At 41.3% G+C, this 15,788-nt stretch overlaps 1 protein-coding gene across 4 annotated transcripts in view; it reads right to left on the minus strand.

Annotated features, from left to right (window-relative positions):
* DYM (dymeclin) overlaps nt 1-15,788 on the minus strand; it is a 382,693-nt gene that overhangs the window by 297,107 nt on the left and 69,798 nt on the right. For all 4 annotated transcript variants that reach the window (XR_013346107.1, XM_077816663.1, XM_077816662.1 and 1 more), the window contains one exon: nt 8,402-8,474. Coding sequence is in view for 3 of the 4 variants with exons in the window: in XM_077816663.1 (XP_077672789.1) it covers nt 8,402-8,474 (73 nt within the window). In the remaining variant the exon portion in view is untranslated. The remainder of the gene's footprint in view (nt 1-8,401; nt 8,475-15,788) is intronic.

The raw sequence follows: 15,788 nt of genomic DNA on the forward strand, positions 1-15,788 counted from the left end.
CTTGTGGCACCTTAGAGACTAACAAATTTATTGAGCATAAAGCTTTTTTTAAGTTGTCCTCACTCTCATCCCTTGAAGCTGAGATCTGGCATCATAATTAAGCTCCTACACACTCAGCTGGGATCAGTAACTATCAGTACATTGTTAGATCACCGGTACACCTGAGATAGCTGCTAGGTCACAGGCAAGGTTAAGCCCAGCTTTCCTTAAAGGGCCAGTCAAGCCTGTGACACACCACCACAGAAATGTCTTACACATTAATCACCAGACCACCACCACCAACATTCTAGCTTTTTGCTATCTGTTTTTATAGTAGGTTATCACTAAACCATGGTGACCTGGGAAGGAGGTTTGAAATCAGCGTGCTGATGGTTGTGTTCTGAACAATCTAACTGTCTCATGATTTGGACATTTCGGTTATATTCAAAGATGAGACTGACTAGGAGGATTTTTTCCCTTTATAATTAAGATAGATTTTCCTAAATAAAGGGTTATAGTCAAACAATTCTCAAATACTACAACTACCATGACATTGGTAAAGTCTCCTAAGTAGTTCTCTATCTAAATGGAAGTCTTTAAATTATTTTTGGAGAGTACCAAAACTAGCATCCAATATAGCAACCTTTTCAAAATGTAAAGGAGGGGAAAAAAAGCTTAGCTTCCTCCCTTTCATACGATTACTGAGGAAAAAAAGAAAAAAGGAATTGTAATTTTCATTATGTATTTATGGGTTTTGTTTTGTTTTTTTACAGTGCCATGAAATTATAAAGTGCTATATAAATGCTATTATACACACTATAATTTTGCAATATCTCTCTCAAAAGTTACTATATCTAGATCACACTGTGAACCTGCAGCTGCTACATTTCATTTTTAAATTCCAGGAAATGCAAAGAGCATCTTAAACCAGTAAAATCTTATTAAATTGAAAATGGTCCTAATTATTTTCAAATTTGGAAGATTTTAGCCAACAGCAGGTTTTTTTTAAAACTACAGAAAATAACGGAATGTAATGGAAATGTTCGCTAACCTACAGTGGGCACTACAGGGTGCTGCTTAACAATGGTGTAACTGGATCAGAGTATTTCATTCTTTTCCCAACATGTATTTATAGTTCTTAATGAAGTGAAAATGTACTAATAATAACCAGATGTTCTGTTACGTACACCAATTCCTAACAAGCTGCTGAAAGATGCCTCTATAATTTAACGTTTTTGGAACTCCATCTTACAACAAAATGTTAGTAACAGTTGCTACACAAAGCATATTGGATGACATATTTGAGCAGTATTATACAATGGCCAGTGTAGTAATACTTGTTAATGCACACCTTTGGGTGCGCATAGTAACAAGACCACCAAAGGAAGACCAGTATCTGCAACACACCTGAGGCATCCATAAATCAAACAGCGTTGAACAATAACTTGTCTTTTACTGGGATTACACAATGCTGATTTTTAAAGAGCAATAATGTTCTTTAGGCCATATTCATGTTTTAAAATTAAAAGTTTTAAATGTTAAAAGCTTTTCCACTTAGCATTTTGTGAATGACACTGGCTGCCTATTATTCAGCAAGGGTAATTCAAGGTCTCATTAGTAAGCCTTAAATAATATAGGCTGCTGTCATATGATCCATATGTCACCTGCTCCAACCCAGCTGATGGCAACTTCCATGATGAGGCACCGGGCAGCAAGCAGTCCTCAGGTAGACACTAATTTCAAGAAAATGGGGCTTCCTCCATCCATGGCTACAACACTGAAATGTTCTCCCATCATATATCCCAGAATATGTCTCTGGATCCTTTCCAGACAAGGCTCAAGACATTTTGTTTCTTCATTTACATTTTGTGGGAGGTGTTTGTATACTTGAGAGTAGGAGGTTGTTCTAGATTTCTGTTTTGTCTTTTGCTGGAGCACATATGTTATTAATACTAGGCTAGGCTGAAAAAAAGCTTTTCTAAATTATTTAGAAATCAAAATTAACTTTAACTGGCCCACTCCTACCATGGTGTCAGTATCTTTAAGTTAGGCATTATGGCTCTTAACTTTCTAGAAAGTTGTTTTATACAGAAAGCTAACTTTAATAGAAGCGGTGGTGTCCGGTCAATTAGGAAACAAAAGAACTAATTCATATCAATATTTGCATACAAATTTCTTAACAAAAAATGGTCATATATAACACCCTAGAAAAAGGATCTGCATAGACAAATTACCCCAGAGGAATGGGATTTTATGTGGCAAAGAAGACCAGCAACCTCAATCTGTAGCGTGATCACAGAAAATGTTTTTAAGATACTGTTTCAATGGTACTTCATACTAGTCACGTTAAAAAGTATATATATAGATTTAAGGGGGATAAACGCTGGAGAAACTGTTGTGAAGGAGGAGATTCCATGTACGTATGGTGGACGTCCAGTTATTAGAGAGAGTATTGGAATGCAATTCATAACCAAATATTACAAACTGTTGGCTATCTATTCCAAATGATCTTTTTCTAATCCTCTTGGGGCTTCCTGGTATAAATGGTCACACAAAAAGAAACAGAGAATTCATCTCTTATCTGCTAGCAGCTGCTAGACTACTGGAAAAAGTCCAGTCATAGAGGAATGGTTAATAAAACTATAGTAAGTTATGGAAAAATTAAAATACCAATTATGTATCCACCAAAATAGAGGACAAATAGATATTTGTTACCATTTACTCAATGCTCAGTACATTTGCCTGCACCAAAACCCAGCACAACTCTCCAATGTTTTTGAATATTTACATTTGATAGATATGGTTGGTTTGATAAATGTGTAATCAGAAGTTTCACTCAATTTACTAAAATCACCAGAAACATCACATTCTTGTAGCTTAAAGAGGCTCACTCTATAAGTAGATAACACCTTAAGTAGAGAGCTCTGATGATTATATTATTGTATAACATTTCTCTAAACAAAAACTCACGGTTCTAATGATTATCTTTTTGTCTCTGACCGATACATGGCAATGATTTGTAAACCTGTAAAAACTTTCTAAACAAATAAATAGATCCAAAAAATTGGGAGGCTATGCTGTCCATTGCAATTTTCAGACTCCTCTCCTACATGCCCCCAGAGTGTCTGTTCAGTCATCTACATCCGATTCAAACTGAAGCTCTCTGGGATACCTGAGATTGAACCTCTGTGAAGAAGTCTTCCCCAGTTTATCTTACAATCATAATTTCACCATGGTCTGTAATTCAAGTATTCTCTCTGCTCTGTAATGGAGTTTGAACAGCTCCATTCACAACAGGCTGGTTCTCTACTGAATAATGTGTTCTCCAAGAGATAATTTGCAATAACACACTGAAATGCAGTCACAGAGAAAACAGTTACTTTCCAGTAACTGCGTGGAATGTACTGCCTCTGTAGGAGTCAAATGTCCTGCCAGGATAGCCATAGAACCATTTAAGCAGTAAAGCAGCTGGGGGACATGAAAATGTTACTCCCGTTCTGCATTCTGGACACAAGGAGGCTACTATATAACTATCCGTCAGCTTCTCCAAGACAGGTCATTAAAACCTTTTACTAAGGGGAGGAATGCAGTATAAGTAAGGATCTAAAGAAGGGATATATTCAGAGAGCAGTTACTGGTAAGTAACCTTTTCTTCATGAAATTGCCTATTCAGAACCCCCGAGTAGGGCAACAGCTAGCAGTGACAGTCCTCTGGAGGTATACTGATGACTACTAATGGATGCTCTACTGAGCAGAGCTTCCAATCTGAACTCCCCATTGGAATACTGATGGTCTATGGAAGTGAGACTTCAAATCCAAGAGCAGGTTTACAGACCACAACTACAGAGACACTAATAATACAAGTTGCAGAAGCTGCCCACCTTGTAGTGGAATGGGCCCCAAGTCCTCTGCTATTGGAAAGCCAGGCAAGTCACATTAAGTCTGAACATGTAACTTAGTCGATTTAGACAACCTCTGTACTGAAACGGCTTGACCTTCCAAAATTCACATACAAATTTGTGGATTTTCTAGACTTATTTCTGTCAAGGCAATAATTAAACACCTTTTATGCCCAAAATAAGGAAAAAATTGATTTGGTAAATCTGACTTGCAGGTAGAGAAAAATTTAACTGCCAAAGAACTTGATGAGCTGGATAAAAATCTGAAGTTACCATAATCCAAAAAAAAAAAAAAAAAAAAAAACAAAAAAACAACCTTTCAACACTACCACATCTTTCTGAAAAACAGCACAACAGAGTTTGCAGTTCTGAGCCCTCTCTGGATGATGTTATAGCTACTAGGAAGACAACCTTCAGCAACAGTTGAATTTGAAAAGACTAAACTAAGAGCAAATCCTCAATGAGGATTTTTTTTTATTGTGTACTAGAGGGAGCAGTTTTCCATGTAGTCCCCTCCACCAAATGACCCGCGAAAGAACTTGTTGGCTGGAGCAGTTTTACATTGTTAAAGGTAAGCAAAATGAACGTTTTCTTAAGTATCCATATTTGTACTTAAGATGTGTCAAAACTGTCAGCATCTTAACATACTACCTTAGGAATATTTTGGCTAAAAAAAAAAAAATCTAGCTCGGCATTTCAAATAGTAGGTCCTGACCACAAGGGGGTCACAAGGCTATTGTAGGGCGGCATTGCCACCCTTACATCTGCACTGCCTTCAGAGCTGGGCGGCCGGAGAGCAGCAGCTGCTGGCTGGGTGCCCAGCTCTAAAGGCAGCGCCACCACCGCTAGCAGTGGCAAAGTAAGGGTGGCATGGTATGGGGGCAGGGGGTTGCCACCACCTGAAATATTTTTAAGGTGGGGGCGGTCTCAGCAAAAAAAAGTTTGAGAACCTGTGATCTATATAAATATTTTGCATGTGTATTACTCACAGAGTCAAGAGTACGAACATAAAAAATGTAAGTTTATACTCCAATTAGACACCTGTAGTTGGCTCACGCCAGCTGACTCGAGCTCATGGGACTTAGGCTAAGGGGCTGTTTAACTGCAGTGTAGACATTTGAGCTCAGCCTGGAGCCGTGACTCCAGTCTCCTGTGAGGTGGGAGGGTCCCAGAGCTCAAACATCTACACCTCTATTAAACAGCACTGCGAGCCAAGTCAGCTGACTTGGCCCAGTCACTGATTTTTAATTGCAGTGAAGATATAGCTAAAGAAAAACTAAACTATAATGTTTCCCACAATGTTGCCAACTTTCTAATCACACAAAACCGAACAACCTTCCGGCTGCCCCACCCCTTCCCCAAGGTCCTGCCCCTGACCCACCCCTTCTCCGAGGCCCTCCTCCCACTCACTCCATCGCTCGCTCTCCCCCACCTTCACTATCTCATTTTCACCAGCTTGGAGCACGGAGTTGGGGTACGGGAGGGGGTGCAGGCTCCAGGGTGGGGCCAGAAATGAGGGGTTCAGGGTGCAGGAGGGGGCTCTGGGCTTGGGGTGCAGGAGGAGGTGAGGGCTCCAGCTGGGGGTGTGGGCTCTGGGGTTTGGCCAAAGGGTTCGGAGTGTGGGAGGGGGTCTGGGCTGAGGAGGGGGTTGGGGTGTGGGAGGGAGTATGGGCTCTAGGCTGGGGGTGCAGGCTCTGGGGTGGGGCCATAAATGAGGGGTGCAGGGTGCAGGAGGGGGCTCTGGGCTGGGGCAGGGGGTTGGGGTGCAGCAGAGGAATGAGGCTCCAGCTGGGGTTGTGGGCTCTGGGGTGGGGCTGGGGATGAGAGGTCTGGGGTTCAGGAGGGGGTTAGGGGGAAGGCCAAGGAGTTCAGAGTGTGGGAGCTCCAGGCTGAGGCAGGGGGTTGGGGTGTGGAAGGGAGTACAAGCTCTAGGCTGGGGGAGTGGGCTCTGGGGTGGGGGCAGAAATGAGTGGTTCAGGGTGCAGGAGGGGACTCTGGGCTGGGACAGGGGTGCAGGAGGGGGTGCGGATGCCGGAAGGGAGTTTGGGTGTGGGAGGGGGCTTAGGGCTGGGGTGTAGGAGGGGGTGAGGGGTGCAGGCTCCAGGCAGCGCGTACCTCAGGCAGCTCCCAGGAAGTAGCCAGCATGTCTCTCTGGATCCTAGGCAGAGGCGTGGCCAGGTGTCTCTGTGCATTGCCCCCGCAGCTCCCACTGGCCGCAGTTCCCAGCCAATGGGAGCTGCAGAGCGATCACGGTTTCCCTTGTAGCCACCCCTATGCCTAGGAGCCAGAGGGACATGCCAGCTGCTTTCCGGGAGCCGCATGGAGCTGGGTAGGGAATCTGCCAGCCCCACACCAACTGGACCTTTAACGGCCCAGTCAGCAATGCTGACCAGAGCTGCCAGGGTCCCTTTTCGACCAGGTATTCCAGTTGAAACCAGACACCTGGCAACCCTATTCCCACAGAGCTAAGTGTTTTTTATAAAGTATGTAAAGACTCCATCAACCCACTACATGTTTCTTCCTATATTGCTGCTGGTGTGATTGTGGCTTTCAACAACTACTATACCGAACAGGTATATTCACAGAAAAGGTGGAGACGCTGACACTAGGGTCCAACTGTTGAAAAGGGTTAAGTCAACTTTGGCTGTAGAATATGTTTACAACTAGAATGACAGAATATATGACATTGGGCTCCACACAGTATATGATAGTGGACTGCCTTCCAACAAAAAGATACAGGACTTATGAATGCCTCCATGTGTCTCAGCCCTTTCACCTCTTAGTATTTCCTCTAATTTGTTCTGAACAAAAAAAGTGTAACAGTTTCAGGAAGCATTGACAATGCCTCTTTGCTCTGCAGACTGACACTCTAAATCATACCATTAATTCATGAAACAGTGACAGCCCAAAACACTGGTGTAACGCTGACAGAATTCTATTTAATGAGCACAATATTTCAAAAACAGTTGTATCTTTATCAAACAGATAAACAAATAAGCAAACAGATTTGTCAGCTTTCCAATCAGAAGCACAATTAGCAATGTAAACAAGGAGGGCTGGTCTCCACTATGGGGAGATCGACGCTGCAGCAGGGATCGATTTAGCGGACCTAGTGAATACCCGCTAAATCGATGGTAGAGCGCTCTCTGGTCGAGCCCAGTACTCCAGCTCTCAGAGAAGAGTAAGGGAAGTCAACAGGCGAGCGCCTCACATCAACTCTGCATAGTGAAGACAGCGGGGTAAGTCGACTCCAGCTATGTTATTCACGTAGCTGGAGTAGTGTAACTTAGGTCGACCCAGTAGTAGAGACGAGCCCCGAGTCTGCAACAATGAAGTGAAATGCATACAGCAACAGATAATCTGAGAAAAGTTAGAAACATGGATTCCACTGAAGTTCTTTCAGAATTGACTACATTTCAGTTTGGGCAATACGTATTTTAGGCACAAGCTACCAGGTGATCAAACACATGAAAAGTTAATGTTGACCAAAGCTGCCTTGTTAAAATTTATACTGGAGAAATGAAGTTTAAAATTAAGAGAGACTGGTGTGGGGAACACATTATTTCAAATAAAAGAAAGCAAGTACCATTCCATAAAAATGAGGTTAGAAGATAAAGAACCTATTATTTGTATTATCCTAGTGCCTAGAAGTCCCAGTCCTGGACTAGTACCCCATTGTGCTAGGCACTGTACAAACACAGAACAAAAAGACAGCCCCTAGTGAAGAATGTTTCCAGGCACATCTCCCAGATGAACAGGTAATCAATGTACATTTTTTACATGGTAGAAACTGTGAAAATGCAGTATCACATAAACATGGTACCAAATCTGTTGGATTTCTGGAGATCTGTAGAAACAGTCTGCCCAATAATTTCTTTATTATTCAGATTTCAATTCAACTGTAGTTTGGAAATAGAGCTTATCACCATTACCTTTTAGATTAAAAAGAGCAACATAATTTTTAATTTAAAAACCCAGAACCCTGCATAAGTACAGGAGGCAAGAAGCCGTTCTCTCACACATTGTTGTGTCCCTGTGCTGCAGGCAGGCACAATTACAATTCTGTCACGCAGGAGTTTCAGGTTAGCACCTATAGTAACAGCAGCCTTCACCTGAAGGGGAATGATGCTGAGTCTCACCCCTGTCCGCACCATAACAGTGAGTGCCGCTGTTCCCAAGCACATAGCACCTTTTCAGAATGTAGTAGCTGTGCTTTCTGTGTACTCCCAGAGGTACTGTGCAGGGTCAGAAATGAAACTACAAAGTAAAATGGGACAGGGCAGAACAGATGGACTGAGGAGGGCTGCATGCCCGCAGTTTATCTAGGGCAGTAAAATACTTAGATCAGATCCAGAGGACAATATATCACTATTTATATGAGACATGATGATCTTGCAATTGGCTAATGCTCAAATAAAATAATTCTTTTTTGCACAGTAAACTTGGAAATTATGAGGAACACATTCCCTCCACAGAGTACAAATCCCAAGTTTCAAACAGAAATCCCTGTCAAAAGCACTTACAGAAGGGGAATTTCAACAATGAGCTGAATGAGGCAACACAGCAACTCTTCTATAAGGTCTTCACATTCCACTCCTGAAACAGAATAAAAGGACACTCTTTGTCTCTGGAATTTCAAACATATGAAAAGAAACTACAGATTCAACTCATACTGAAACTTTTTAAAGTTAGGTATCAAATTACTAGCATGGGAGCAACCAGGCAAATAAAATGATATAATGTTAATGTGAGAGGGAGTATGCCAATATCACTGTTAAGCTCAAAGCACTTGGTGCCTTGTCTACACACTAACCATGCTGGTGCAGTCAAAGATGTACAACTCCCAGTCTCCCCTAGTCTGGCCACAGTTATGTTTGAATAAAGGTGCCTTATACCAATACGGTTATTTCTGTAGGGAAGGTTAATAAGCTATTGTGGTATAAGGAACCTTTATATTTATACTGATAATTGCATCTACACCAGGAGCTGTACTGGTACAAGTATTTCAGGAGAAAGATCACATCCCTAACTGATATCAATGGTACAAAACCTGTGGGCAAACTAGGCCTCAGTGGCAACTAGTTGTTATTTATGTGTATTATTGTAGTTTGCATGAGTTTCAGTCATGGACCAGGATGTCATTATGCTAGGCCCTGAACAAACCAAGAATTAAGACTGTCCCTGAGCCAAAGAACACTAAAAGCCTGAGCTAATTAAAAATTATGTCCAGTCAACCTGACTCCTGAGTGCTTAAACATCCACCTCTTACTAACGGTTTGATTTCACTCAGTTTGGGTGATTAAGATGAGTGGTCAGTTTCACTTTTTCTTGTGAACCATCAATTACTACTCATTTCTCCCCTTTGAATCTCAATGGCCCTTCAGGGCATGTTAAAAGATCCATCACCTCCTATGGGCTTTTGGTGTTGAGGATTCTGATGAAGGTTGGTGTTTGTGGATATTAATTCAGGTTTGATTTAATCTCTGGTTAATATATTTTCTAGTTTAAAGGTAAGGAGTATCTGCTTGGTGAACCTTTTTAGGCAACTGTATTTTAATTTTATGGCAGGGGTGCATTGGCCTTACAATATCTGTTTTCTGGGAATTATAAATCAAGACTATTTTGCTTTCATGTTTTCTTGCACTAGCGCAATACAATGTTAGGACTGCACACAACGGAGGGAATTCTGGTTTATAAGCCTTTTGACTTAAGGTTTGTAAATGCTTATTTATCAATATTGGGGGAGGGGTGGCAAATTTGACCTCACAGTGACCCCATAAGGCAAGCCAGTACTGCCATGGCAAGTTTGTACAGTCGTTTACCGTAACAAACCAAACACTTGGACCCTGGCAGCAAACCAACAAATACTGTGTCTCTTTGATGGGGCATCCACCGTACACTAACCCTGGAGGGGTTAATTGAGGCAACAGAGGCCAATTAGCCAGAGGCTGCATCTGGAGCAGAGCTAGGATGCAAATGAGGCTTAACTAGGAATGAAGCTCACCTGGGGAGAAACAGTCACACTCAAGGGGATTCAAGGGGAGAGAGTAGGAGCCTGTAATAGGCAGAGTAGGAAGCAGTCCAGTGAAGGAGCAGCAAGGGCGGGCAGAACAGAGACCCAAGCTTCTGTGTGGAGGGTTCCGGTACTGGAACCCGGTGTAGAGGATGGGCCCAGGTTCCTCTACACTGGGGGAGTGGCATGCTAGGGGCAGCCGATCTGGGGACTGCCAGGGACAGTTTGGAAGAAGACTTTGATAATACCCCGGAAGGGAGGGCAACTTCAATGTGACTTGGCTAGAAGGCTAAGCCACAAAGAGGAAAGTGCTGCACCTTTGGGAGCATGAGAGACACCATGGAGCAAGTGAGTGGGACAACAAGCTGAATAAGGAAGGGGCGTCGGACCATGCGGCAAGCTAATCCCCATATGGGCCACTAGGAGGCACCAGAGCAGCAAAAGAGTACCCGTTACAGTCTCCCACAAGCCTACTATGCAATAGACCATGAAGTATCCTTACGCAGTCAGCAGAACCACAAGAAGGGAAAGCTGGCTATCATGGCGCTTTGCCACAATATGGAGAGTGGGCGTAGGAGTGCCAAACAGTAGATGCATAATGTAGATCCTTAGGATTCATAGTCTCCAGTTAAAATGTAAGGTGATAGACCCAGTTATACATAGAGAACGAGGGGCAAAGGACTTTCAAGGATTCCAGTTACATAATTGTATATATTTATTTTTATTTGATTAAATGCTCTGGATGCCTGTAAAAAAAGATTACATATAAATAAAAATGAACAGAGTAAGATCACATCATGGTCCAAAACTAAAACCCCCTAAACTGAAGTTTCTCCCATCACTCTAAGGCTTTGTCTACACTATGCACCTTTTAGCGACACGCTGTGCCGCAACAGCCATGCCGCTAAAAGGCACGCAATGTAGCCATTGTTTGTCGGCAGGAGAAAGCTTCAATGGAGCTATGACAATTTATACTAGCTGAGGATCTCCAGTCTAAGGAGGCACTTTTAATCCAGTTTCCCTCTAGATGAGGCAGCTGGGGAAGAGCCAACACAATTTAGCTGGTTTAATCACTGACCACATTTCTGAAGAAGTTTATTTGTTTAGCTGATTTAACAATAGAGATGCAGAACAGGCCCTGTCAAGGTTCCTCCCCCACTCTGAACTCTAGGGTACAGATGTGGGGACCTGCATGAAAACCTCCTAAGCTTACTTTTACCATCTTAGGTTAAAACTTCCCCAAGGTATAAATTAATTTTATCCTTTGTCCTTGCCACCACCACTCTCACCACCACCACTCTCTCTCACCACTGCCACCACCAAACTCTAACTGGGTTTACTGGGAAACGTAGTTTGGACAGGTCTTTCCCCCCAAAATCCTCCCAACCCTTGCACCCCACTTCCTGGGAAAGGTTTGGTAAAAATCCTCACCAATTTCCCTAGGTGACCACAGACCCAAACCCTTGGATCTGAGAACAATGAAAAAGCATTCAGTTTCTTACAAGAAGACTTTTAATAGAAATAGAAGTAAATAGGAGTAAAGGAATCACCCCTGTAAAATCAGGATGGTAGGTACCTTACAGGGTAATTAGATTCAAAACACAGAGAATCCCTCTAGGCAAAACCTTAAGTTACAAAAAAGACACACAGACAGAAATAGTCATTCTATTCAGCACAATTCTTTTCTCAGCCATTTAAAGAAATCATAATCTAACGCATACCTAGCTAGATTACTTACTAAAAGTTCTAAGATTCCATTCCTGTTCTATCCCCGGCAAAGCAGCATACCAACAGACACACAGACCCTTTGTTTCTCTCCCTCCTCCCAGCTTTTGAAAGTATCTTGTCTCCTCATTGGTCATTTTGGTCAGGTGCCAGCGAGGTTACCTTTAGCTTCTTAACCCTTTACAGGTGGGAGGATTTTTCCTCTGGCCAGGAGGGATTTTAAAGGGGTTTACCCTTCCCTTTACATTTATGACAGGCCCACAATGCCCAAAGGAACAGGTTAGTTCGCATCTTTTTAATAAATTCTAGACAGGAGAACAGAAGGGACACTTCTCTATGCATACTATTCATCATTCCAAATCATGGCCTTCCCTCCAAAAGGAATTCAGTCCACATTTTACATTAGGAGACTTAAGCAATTCAATCTCCAGTTTTATTATCACTTAACACTTTTTAAGGAAAACTGTATTTATTTAGTTGAAAGCTTAGCACATTTTAAGAACAAGGCCTCTGCCAGAGCCCATCAAGAATTATTCTCTTCCAAAGAAATCCAATAGGGTTTTATTTGCTAGAGCAAGAGTTCTTCACTGTTTAACTCATAAATGCATCCAGGGCAAGATATAAAATACTCACCTCACACGTGGTGCTTCAAAAAATGTCTCTTAAAAGAATTCCAGGTATTTCTAATTAATAAGAGCACCAATGTTTTACATTCATACAACATAATTTAAAAAAAATTCTCTTATGGAGCAAAACTCAATTACAAACCCTTGGAAATTAAAATGTCACAGCTCTAAGCAAGTTTCAGATGTATTCTTGAGTCAGCAGGGTGTGTCTGTGTTTAATTTAACATTTCATATTAGAGAAAGATACTTTGGAACATAATTTACTCTCATTTTTCTATTTTTAATGCTTCACAGCTGGCAAATCTTGTCCTTCAGCCTATCAGATAAAGGGCAGCAGAGCATTAAAAAATTCCCAAACATTGGTGTACTTCATATGTTCAATTAAACATGTCTTACAACAAGCTCAACTTAATCAAATTATGGTAGTGCTATATAGTAGTACTCGTGCTATTCTGTTTAACCTGAGTTTGCTCCTAATTTCAGGACTCAATTTAAAGCAGCACACTATAAGGACTACTCACAATAAAGCAAAATTATTTCTTTCCACAACTGGTTTATTAAAAACACATTAAAATTGTCACCTAGTGAACTGCACATTCTAAAGGAAATCAGTTTTTTATTACGGAAACATGGTTTCCTTTATATAGAATCCCCCACGAGTAACACAATGTAGCTCCTGTTAGCAACAAACCAGGATTAGTAAATGAGCATACTTAACCTTGGACTTAAAACCACAGCCAAAAATGAACCCTAGGTAATGTAATCTAAGATAAGTTTCAGTTTGGAATTACCTAACTTTTTGAATGTTGGAAATGCTAACACTGCAAAATTGATAAACTGACCAAAACTTACGAAGTATTCTAAAAATTCTTCCTAGCAATTGGAAATAAAAATAAAATCAAGGGCACGTCAGAAGAATCTTTCCATCATGTAGTAAACACATTTTGTTAGGGTAGAGTTGAATGTGATTTGAACTATTATAAATGTACAGAACATGAAGATGTCATTTTTTCTACTCCACTGAGCATAAAGGATAAACATCTGCCTCTAGCATGTTCATGTATTATGCAAGAAGTTATCTCTTTTTAGTTAATTACTGTAACCAATGGCACTCTGTTAAAACAATTTATGTATCCTTTTCCAGACTGGGACATATGCATTCTTGTTTAATTTTTGTCTTGCCAAGACAATGAAACGGATGCATGCCAAATATATAACGTGAGAGAGAGCTATAAAAATGGAACACTAGGTATTTTCATAAACAATGTTTTTTCAATAGTAGGATAGACACAATACACACCCTACTCATTCATATTAACAGATTAGATGCTTGATTAAAGGAGAGATGTACCCTCTCGAATCATACAGGGGATAAGTGAATCCAGATAACATTCGAACCAATTTGCATGGAGGGAAATCAGAGGTACATCATCTAGTCTTAGTAACCGTGCTAAAGTAATAAACAATAACACAAAGACAGAAAATTCAGAGGTAAGGCTTAAACACCATTTAACAAACCAGCTATGTAAATTCTTCAAAACATGGGTTATTTTATTTATAGGATTTTGTGATAGGAATAATACTTAGCATTTAATATTTTCTAAACCACCCATGATGCAGATGGCAAAAACAGACACTGGAGAGGCTAAACAACTTGCCCAAAGCCAACTAGGCATTTTTCTTAGTGTGCCGTACTGTTGCTAATACTGGTGCAGCTCCACCAGTTGCAGACATAGAAAGAGAAACAGCGATTCTCAACCAGGGGTACGTGTATCCCTGGGGGTACGCAGAGGTCTTCCAGGGGTACATCAACTCATCTAGATATTTGTCTAGTTTTACAACAGGCTACATAAAAAGCACTAGCAAAGTCAGTGCAAACAAATTTCATTCAATGATTTGTTTATACTGCTCTATATACCATATACTGAAATGTAAGTACAATATTTATATTCCAATTGATTTATTTTATAACTATATGGTAAAAATGAGAAAGCAAGCCATTTTTCAGTAATAGTGTGCTGGGACACTTTTGTATTTTTAGGTCTGATTTGGCAAGCAAGTAGTTTTTAAGTGAGGTGAAACTTGGGGTATGCTAGACAAATCAGACTCCTGCAAGGGGTACAGTAGCCTGGAAAGGATGAAAGCCACTGCTCTAGGTAGACAAAGCACTGGCAGCCATCACGATTTTAACCACTGTGTTTTCTACACCTTGATCTGAGCTGCAACAACAGCTGGTTGATGGTGTGCATTAGTGCTCCTACTGTTTGTTACTACGAGTGGTAGCAATGGTGGAAAATTTTGGGAAGACAAATCTAGTGCAGAACCAGTCAATGACAGAGCCCAGATTACAACTCCATCGTGCCCGGTCCCTACATAGTCACTAACTCACATCATCTCTACAGTACCTGTGAGGTTGCAATTAACAGTGGACAAGTCAAGGAAAGCATTAGCCTACACTTGTTATACTACATACAAAGATATGGCCCAAATCACTTTTATTAATATTTAGCACTGTCTTCCTGGACCTGGAAAACCTATCAGCTCCACTAAATGATGGCTGCAATTTTGAAAATATGTGGTGTGACTCAATCAACCAATCCAAGAAGTTTCTTTGCTACAGATCACACATGCATGCATCAACAGGGAGCGGGCATGTTGTAGTAGAACTGACGCTCAACCTGAGCTGCTGGGCAACTGGGCACGTGTCTGACTGGTTAGTCATTTCCTTGGGCTACTTGCCCTGTCTGTTGCCAGCTGTATGCATGCACACTGAGTGTCTGCCGCCTTGTAGAGCAACTTTCTTGTCCCTACACTGGCAGCAGCATGTGAAGTCTGAGGCAGCTCACACAGGAGAAACCATAGCCTCTGCTAGCTGCAGCCTGAAGGTCACTGGTGAGGGAGCTAATCAGGAGGCAGCCTCACTTCCTGCTGCTGCCTGCTTCTCTGCTGCTGCCCAGAGCTCATAGGCTTCCCCTCCAGCAGTCCTAGATGAAAATCTAAAAACAAGTAATAAAATAAGTATTTCCAAACCACTTGTGAAATAGGACTAAATCATTACATTACTTCTTTAAAATCCCCTATATGCAAAAATGTAAATATAAAATGAAGCAAAAATCAGCCACGTTGTCAACCTGATGGGTAAGGTCTGCAAGAAGAGAGACAATTTTCCATGGCTCTTTTAAAAAGTAATCTGTGTTTTGTTGATGCTCTGGGAGGAGGGGGAGAGAGAAAGTGTTTCCATTTGGTTTACTATAAAAAGGACCCCCAGAAAAGCTGCTATTCTCTGGGTCACAGTCTGATCTACTTTAATTGACACAGTTTCATCAGGCTGCATTTTCTTGATTCATGATTCCACACTGTCAATTTCAATGCTTAAGTTCCACTATGTGATTAATGAAAGTTTCTGTACTCATCAAATGGCTGTAGTAAATATAGCTGCTGCGTTTTTTCCATTAAATACTTGTTTGCATGGAAATATGCAGTAACAGAAAACACTACATATGCAAAAGATCAAGTGTGTTTTCAGAGAAACTGTAGCTTTTAATT

This window comes from Eretmochelys imbricata, chromosome 5, assembly GCF_965152235.1.
Source record: "Eretmochelys imbricata isolate rEreImb1 chromosome 5, rEreImb1.hap1, whole genome shotgun sequence".
NCBI lineage: Eukaryota > Metazoa > Chordata > Testudines > Cheloniidae > Eretmochelys > Eretmochelys imbricata.